Below are 7,628 nucleotides of genomic sequence, written 5' to 3' on the forward strand. Positions count from 1 at the left end.
TGTTTCTTCAGTAGAACACAAACGAAGATTTTTAACTCAAACCGTTGCAGTCTGTCAGTCATATAATGGAGGTGGATGGGAATCACGGCTTTGAGAGTCAAAAAAACATACACAAACAAAACCAAATTAAACCCTGCGGCTCGTGACGATATATTGATGTGTAAAGACACGAAACGATCGGTCTGTGCAAGAAACTGAACAGTATTTATATCGTTTTTTACCTCTGATTTGCTGCAATGTCCGAACTGTCCTGAGCGCATCTTGAGCGCGTTCGCGTCTTCTTCTTCAGCCGGCGCATGATGCGTCGTCTTCTTCTTGCTTTATGGTGGATCGCAGACTTAAAAGTGCATTACCACCACCTATCTCTCAAATGGACCACTGACACTCATAGAGTGTTCAGTTTCTTGCACGGACCGATTGTTTCGTGATAAAATGAATTAAAATGTTTCAGCCTATTGTGGACAAATCTAACGGCTTGAAATATGTTACATTCATAGTTTAACTGGGATAACAATGAGGTCACTTTTATTTACAATGGACATTGTGTTTAGTCACACCCCTTACCAGTGATAAATGTTATTTTCATAGCAAATGAAACTGACCAATTTACCACACAAAAACCTACACATCACATCCACAGCAACTGACTGACAAGACATCCTTTGTTGGCATAGAGATTGCAAATGAGAGCAGGACTGCAATTTCGTTTGAGGTTTGGCAAGAGGGAACGTGACAATGAGGAAATGAAATTGCAATCGGAGCCACTGCTATTGCTGTTTCAATATGGCTGGGCCATTCCTGCATGAATGTTGAAAATGAAATGTCAAATGGACTTTGCTTTTCCATTTGAAATTTGGCAGATGTTGCAAATTATGTGTGCACAAACAGAATACGCAATTGCAAGTACAATGTTACCCAGAATATGATACTGTAGTCCCTCAGACTGAATGGGAAAGTGAAATCAGGATTCACATCCCACATACACACACTCACGAATGTTCATTATATCTGCACTGCAGCAGTGCCGCCCCGCCTTACACATAAATCTGCTTGAAATTGAGTTTATTGATTGAATGTCCTTTTGCTATTTTCTTCGCCACATGATCAGAATACAAGCATGCATAAACTCTACTGTTGCGATCCACAACCTTAGCACAAGTGTGCTGTAGTTATAACTGTAAATGCACACACTGACATCAGTGATTGTGCTATAAAGACAGTGAAATTGCTTGGCCTTTGGCATATTATTGTATGCAGTTATGACAGGACAAAAAGTCAGGTTTGATAACAAACACTTTTTACTGAAATGGAAAAGTCTTTTTCACAACAAAATGTCCTTAATGCACAACAACTCTTCTTAATATCCCACAGGCTTGATTGCAATTCGTTCAGCCCTGCAAGCTAGGAGAGACTGCAGTCCACCATCAGCATTCTCTGATTCCCCATAGGCCTGAAATTTAATTATTTTCAATTGCAGAACCTGCCAGCAGTTTTTCTACCAGGTGGGTTTTGTACACAAAGAACCAACACAAAAAGCTTGTCAGCCACACTATAACTCTATTTGACCAATTCTTTCCTTAGATTAATATAAAGCTAACTAATTTTTCACCAAATGTTTGATAACAATGTTTAATTTAGCTGGAAATGTACTATTCTTTTTCTTAAAGGTGTTCTGAGAAAGCATTTGGCTGCAAGAATAGTGTGTTTTCTGGGGTTCTACATCATGCTGATAGTGAAGGAGAATTATGTAAATATTTAACAATTAATCAAGGATAGGTACAATGTGCACTGCACTTACATGATCCTATTACATTTTTGGGTGGTGAAAGTTAGTAGACAGAACATAATGTTTAGAAATGTCTGCAATAAAGGCAACCAGCATCTGATAATGAGTCATAATAGGTTAACACTTTTTATAATAACTTTCATTTCCTTTTTCATCAAATTGCATTATATTTTCAAATAGTTAGGAGATAGATAGATAGATAGATAGATATGAAAGTTATTATAAATTGTTACCTATAATAGCTAATTAATTTATCTAATTTAGGTCTAGCCTTTTGTACAATAACTAAAAATTGAATTTTTCCTGATAACCGTATTTTGATTACTTTGGGGTAAATGTACAGTTTTTATAGATACATATATCAGGCACAATCCCCACTTTGCATTTGAGGTGTTTAGTTTGATATCAGTACAAAGAAAATCCTTTAAAGCTCTCTTTGCATTTAGGACCAAAGTATCCTATAGTTAGCCTTCAAGTAAATCAGAGTGTCCAAGTTTTTTGGCAGAAGTCGGCATTGCTCTGGTCTGAGCGTCTTGCTAACAAGGTTAAATATCTGGTCCACTGATGTAGTTGTTGCTGGCACAGTAAAAACTTTTTTGGCTACTTGTGAGAGCAGGGGGAAATCGATGGACTTGCGTTTCCAGTATTGTAGTGGATCCTCATCTGTGGGTTCTTCGTGGAGATATGTGGACAGCTCCTGCTCCACAGTCTTGGCCTGGGCGGTCGGCCTCTGCTTAATGAAAGAGAACAGCTTGCAGCGTTTGGACTGCGATGGCTGGGCCTCTGAGTGATGTTCTAGTGGACTCAAAGGCCGAGTATGCTTTCCAACCTCTTCCAGCATCACCTGTTTGTGCCAGTCGCTGTCACTGCTCCAGGACAGCTTGAACTGTGGGTCCAGGGTGGTGGCTGTTACATAAAGAGGGTCCTCAAGAATGCCTGCCAGTCTGCGGTTCAGAGCTTGAGACAATCCCATCACGATCCCAGAGCACTGGTGAGTTACGACCTCAGCCAGATGCTTGCGCAGACCTAGCACACAGGGCAGGGCTAGGCTGATGGACACGTGCTTGTCTCCTTGGACCATGTCTGAGGCCTCCTCAAAAGGCTCCAACACCTCAACCAGCTCCTGCAGCACTGCTTTTTCTAAGTTACCGAGGACTAGGTCATTTATATCCACAATGTCCTCAAGAAAATCCATTGACTCCACCATTTGCCGCAATATTTTTAACTGAGCATTCCACTTGTCTGTGGATGAGGGCCAATTTGTTGAGGTACTGGAGCCGAACACTTGGACAAGTTTTTCAGGAGCCACTGTAGCAATTATGTAGTTATACAGGTGGGCTGCTTTGTTTAGAGGAACTGATATCTGAGGGGAAGCGCAAACTCCTTCCTTCACACACTGAGCTAGTAATCGAGCAAAGCAGTCTATCCTACTTCGACCAAGACACTGATCTAAAGACTTGCAGTTCTCGTTGCTACTAATGGCTTCTTTGGCTTCTCCTGCACTAGACTCTTCATCGCTACCATCTTCTTCACCATGTCCAATTAGATTGAACCCAGGAAGACGAAAAGCAGATCTGTTTTCACAGGGTGACAAGTCTGCGACGACTCTGAACACTTTGCCAGCCATGCCATGGGACTCGGAGATCTCATCAAACTCGCTGAGCATTTGCTGTGTGTTGCTGTGGTCTGGAAGAGGTAAGCATGCCAAAAGAGTGGATCTGATGTGCCAGTCTGCGTTTATGAAATGGCATGTCACTCCAAGAAACCCAGCACCACTGTTGTTACCTGCAGAGCTGCTTCTCCACAGGTCAAGGGTCACACTGCAGGACTCGGCTCCTTTTAGAGCCTGTTTGGCAGCTAGTTGCACTTGGGAGACATAGGCTGGCAGGAGCTGCTGTTGTATATAATGGCATGGTACCGGAATGTAACGGGGCTCCAGCAGCTGAAGAAGCTCACGGAAACCCTCATATTCCACTATTTGTGCCGGTTGCAGGTCTCGGATGATCATCTTGGCAATAGCTTCTGAAATTAGGGATTGGCGAGGGTCACTGTAGTCAAACTTGTTCATCCCAGCACCGCTTTGAGAGATCACTCGACCACTTGGAGGGCCAGTACACATCTGCATTGCTTCCCTTTTCACATCTTTCTTCCTCACAAACTCATCATACATGGCCTGATGTTTGCGCTGTGAATGTGACATAATTATATACAGGTGAAATACATATAGAACACAATATACATAATCATGTAAACATATAATATATCTAAAAACACACAAAGAACATAATATTAAAGGCTCTCACACTTTCTGACTATTGAACTTTTATGATATTTCCAGTCATTTGTGTATCATAAACCGACTTGAAAGAAATTGCACTAACACAGCACATTTTATTTAAAAAAATTGTATTATTAATTTCTATAACTATTGACCAGGAAATTAAAATTTTAATTGATATTTTAAATTTCCATGACCCTGAATAGTGGCAACGCATATATTGGTTAAAACTCTCATATTTGCCATGTTATTAGATGCAAAACACTGTTACATAAAAAAAATGAACCCGTACCTTTAAATGTGTAACAAAGTTAGAAGTAACTGTCCGTTTAGCTTGAATCCTTGTGCCACAAGCTTTGCAGTTTGATTCAATTTTGCCATTTTCTCCCTCACAGACGATATTGAAGTAATCCAGAATGGAGACCCTAGATTTTGACGCCATCAGTGATCTTAAATCTTCCACGATATGAGCATCAATACAGTAAGAATAGCACTTAAAAACGAGAACAATGTGATATCCTCTTTTGTTTTGATCAAATATTAGTCTAGCTTTTGAGAATCAATGATAATAGCCTCGTCTCAGCATAGAGATAACAGGATAGTAATCTGACCGAAATAGCGTGTTCACCTGGGCTGACATTGATCGCATCGTCCTGTCATTGTGAAAATATCTTCTCGGTTACACGTCTCTGTAAAAACATAAAAACAGACGTCCGTCAAATCTGCGTGAGCGAGCAAACGGTGTCGGTTCCGACCGTAAACATTGCTATCCGCTAGCAGCTCTTTTCCGACGAACACCAGGAAGTAGACGGCGAATGGGGAATATATATATTTATTTATTTACCATTCCGCCTCTGTTTGAATGTTTTGATTTTATTCGTGAACAAGCACCTACAACTTGATACAAGGCTAATGAAGTGACCACAACAAAGATCGTGATGTATTTCTCGTTTTGTAAGTTAATTTCATGCAGTGATTAAATGTAATCTAATAGCTCGAACAGACAAGAAGAGGCGCACCTGATACCTACTGCTCTTGCACGTTTAACACTTGAAATGTTTTCTGAGGTTTCAGCAGGAATTTTTGATAACGTCAAGAAAAAGTTACATTTAACATGATTACTTAAGTATTGCTTGGATTCGAGAAACCATCTTCTTCCAGGTAAGCGTATGTAGATTGATATTTAATCAAACAGAAAAACCTATGAACTTGCCATCTCTCACAATTCCGTTGTTCAGTTTAAAATGGGAAAGAATAGGCATTTAGCCATGCATTTTAAGGATCTGACAGATGATTCAGCCACACAGAAACGGCGAGAACATTGCCATTTTATAGCCGTTTTATTTACTAATACAGATTACTATGTAGATTTCGATGAAATTCACTGTTACAGAATTTTAACTGAACCAACACTAAAATGACTTGATCTGAACAGACACTGTTGTCTTTTAGAGCTGATTCACAGCAGAAAACGAACTCTCTCCTTAGTTGAGTTTCCATAATTGATTCTGCTATGCTATTTTCCCCATTACTGTGAAGCTGCTTAGACACAATCTGTATTGTCAAAAGCACTATACAAAAAAAAAAACGTGACTTGACATGAAATATCTGATAACTAATGATTGCAGGAGTATTTACATTTAAAAGGACAAAATTATGTTCAACCACATAGTTCTCAAAAACTAACGTACTGAAAATGAATCTAATTGTTGTAGTACTTTAATACGTTTAGGACTATCCTGAATTTAACTGCATTACTGCTCAAAAACGATAATATGGTTAATCAAAGATATTTTTATTAGGAAAACAACTTTGTTCATATAATTAAAGTGTTTTCAGTGATCTCTTGACATGTCAAACATTTGATATTATTCAATACAGTAAAATTGAGCTAAGGACTATGGGTCCATTTGGTTCATACAAAATTTCAACAAATAAAGATTATAGATGAAAGTAAATAAGATCACAGGTATTCTTTTTTCATTTCTGGTTGAGTCTTCTCTGTCTTCTGTTGCTTTTCCTTCATCTGTGCCTGCATTTCTTTTCTTGTAGCAAGTATTGCACTTTGTAGAGATGCAATTTCTGCTGAGAGAGTGATGACTGGGGGGAAGAAAATGTGTTACAAAAAGTGTTAACCGTTAAATAAACCCAGACTACAAGAAACAGTATTACCATAAAACAAAAATGTTGAAATAATTCTTCAAATATACGCCACACAGCAAATGTGCAGCAAAGCACATCACATCGGTAATCTACAGAGGGCTAGAATTAAATATAGCATAAGCAAACAATATTTATAAAAGACAAAAGAGCTCACCCTCTTTAAAAGCAGACTGGGCTTGTTTCAGATTTTGTGGTACAAGGATTCCAAACCACTTCAAAGGATCCCTCTGCTCAGGTGTGGATGATTCTGCCTTTGTTTTTACTTGAGGGTCTGTCTCCTGTTCCTCCTCTTTAACCCCCTTTTGTATGGCATTTATTCGCCTTCTAAGACCTGAAACTTTCAATAATGTTGTCATGAACAAAAAAATCATACAAATACAGCTTAAGGCCCCTACATGTGTAATATTAGATAAGTAAACAACAAGCAACACTTTGGAAAGACTTGACTTAAATCAAAACATAATAGAGTAATTTAAATGTCAGTAAATCTGACATACCGGTCTCTTTCGCTCCAATGTCTTCTATCGTGTCACTTTTCAATTCTTCTGTTTTATTCTCTTTTCTCTCACATTTGAGCTCAGCTGTTCCACCTTCCAGCACACTGTTGTTAAGGCAAGCACATTGATCTATGTAAATGATTAAGACTTCTACACAATCAAATGTTATTTAATTGCATGTGATGATACGAACCTGGTTTCAACATAAACAAGCGGCTCCATCTCGCTAGCGTACTGCAGAGCGGAGACTTGCTTGTTTCCCATTGAATAACGTGCTTTGGCAATTGAAAACCATCCCTGTGTTAAGAGAATAAATCTAATTATATTAAGAATACAAATTAAAATATTTCGCGTGCAATACGTAATTATGGACAAGTTGGATTCCATTCCCAATATGAATATGTGCTCAAACTAATCAAGTGTAACTGCACGTTTCACCTCCTCTATAAGAGAATTAAGTTTATGTCGTTTCTCCTCCAGAGCCTCGAGCTGGTCCATGAAAAGCAGCAACTGCTCGTCCAAACGAAGCTGTTGATCAACACGCATTTCTGTCGTTTTATCTGGCTAAACAGAACCGAACAATAATAAACAGTAATAAACTAAATGAAGAATGAAAAGATAAGTATTCCTGTAGAACGCTTTCCGAGTGATTACAAGAACCTTTACCGGTCACGTGACAAGAAGTCACATGCCATCGCTGTTGGGTGGAGATTGCGTAGTTTAGATTGCCTGGTTTCTCCCAAGGTTTTTTCTCCATTCTGTCACCGATGGAGTTTTGGTTCCTTGCCGCTGTCGCCTCTGGCTTGCTTAGTTGGGGACACTTCATTTCCAGCGATACCGTTGACTTGATTGCAAAGATACTATTTAAACTGAGCTGGATGTTGACATCACTGAATTCAATGAT

General features: G+C 39.1%; 2 protein-coding genes across 4 annotated transcripts; both read right to left on the bottom strand.

Annotated features, from left to right (window-relative positions):
* Positions 1–1,985: 1,985 nt before the first annotated feature.
* LOC107657015 (zinc finger BED domain-containing protein 4-like) lies at positions 1,986–4,916 on the bottom strand. 2 transcript variants are annotated; one of them, XM_016444995.1, is made up of 3 exons: positions 4,693–4,916; positions 4,357–4,489; positions 1,986–3,971 (listed from the first exon to the last, which is right to left on the bottom strand). In XM_016444995.1, exons 1-3 carry the CDS (start codon positions 4,722–4,724, stop codon positions 2,229–2,231), a joined length of 1,908 nt encoding a protein of 635 aa, XP_016300481.1. In that variant the 5' UTR covers positions 4,725–4,916; the 3' UTR covers positions 1,986–2,228. The 2 variants fall into 2 exon arrangements, with proteins under 2 accessions (XP_016300481.1, XP_016300482.1); XM_016444996.1 differs by having other exon boundaries at positions 4,357–4,916.
* A 954-nt stretch (positions 4,917–5,870) lies between these two features.
* Positions 5,871–7,415, bottom strand: LOC107657017 (coiled-coil domain-containing protein 115-like). 2 transcript variants are annotated; one of them, XM_016445000.1, is made up of 5 exons: positions 7,163–7,415; positions 6,918–7,021; positions 6,725–6,828; positions 6,382–6,558; positions 5,871–6,164 (listed from the first exon to the last, which is right to left on the bottom strand). In XM_016445000.1, exons 1-5 carry the CDS (start codon positions 7,268–7,270, stop codon positions 6,028–6,030), a joined length of 630 nt encoding a protein of 209 aa, XP_016300486.1. In that variant the 5' UTR covers positions 7,271–7,415; the 3' UTR covers positions 5,871–6,027. The 2 variants fall into 2 exon arrangements, with proteins under 2 accessions (XP_016300486.1, XP_016300485.1); XM_016444999.1 differs by having other exon boundaries at positions 6,382–6,564.
* Between the last annotated feature and the right edge of the window lie 213 nt (positions 7,416–7,628).

Source organism: Sinocyclocheilus anshuiensis, unplaced genomic scaffold (assembly GCF_001515605.1).
Source record: "Sinocyclocheilus anshuiensis isolate Anshui unplaced genomic scaffold, SAMN03320099.WGS_v1.1 scaffold1453, whole genome shotgun sequence".
Taxonomy (NCBI): Eukaryota; Metazoa; Chordata; class Actinopteri; order Cypriniformes; family Cyprinidae; genus Sinocyclocheilus; species Sinocyclocheilus anshuiensis.

What these genes read in the sequence shown, in the direction of transcription:
- LOC107657015 (XM_016444995.1), bottom strand. Translation starts at nt 4,724, where the DNA reads ATGACAGGACGATGCGATCAATGTCAGCCCAG. An exon ending in TGCGATCAATGTCAGCCCAG is followed by an intron (nt 4,490 to 4,692) that starts GTGAACACGCTA and finishes GTCAAAATCTAG; the next exon opens with GGTCTCCATTCTGGATTACT. An exon ending in ACTTTGTTACACATTTAAAG is followed by an intron (nt 3,972 to 4,356) that starts GTACGGGTTCAT and finishes TCACATTCACAG; the next exon opens with CGCAAACATCAGGCCATGTA.
- LOC107657017 (XM_016444999.1), bottom strand. Translation starts at nt 7,270, where the DNA reads ATGCGTGTTGATCAACAGCTTCGTTTGGACGAGCAGTTGCTGCTTTTC. An exon ending in TTAATTCTCTTATAGAGGAG is followed by an intron (nt 7,022 to 7,162) that starts GTGAAACGTGCA and finishes CTCTTAACACAG; the next exon opens with GGATGGTTTTCAATTGCCAA. An exon ending in CCAGTCTGCTTTTAAAGAGG is followed by an intron (nt 6,165 to 6,381) that starts GTGAGCTCTTTT and finishes TCTTCCCCCCAG; the next exon opens with TCATCACTCTCTCAGCAGAA.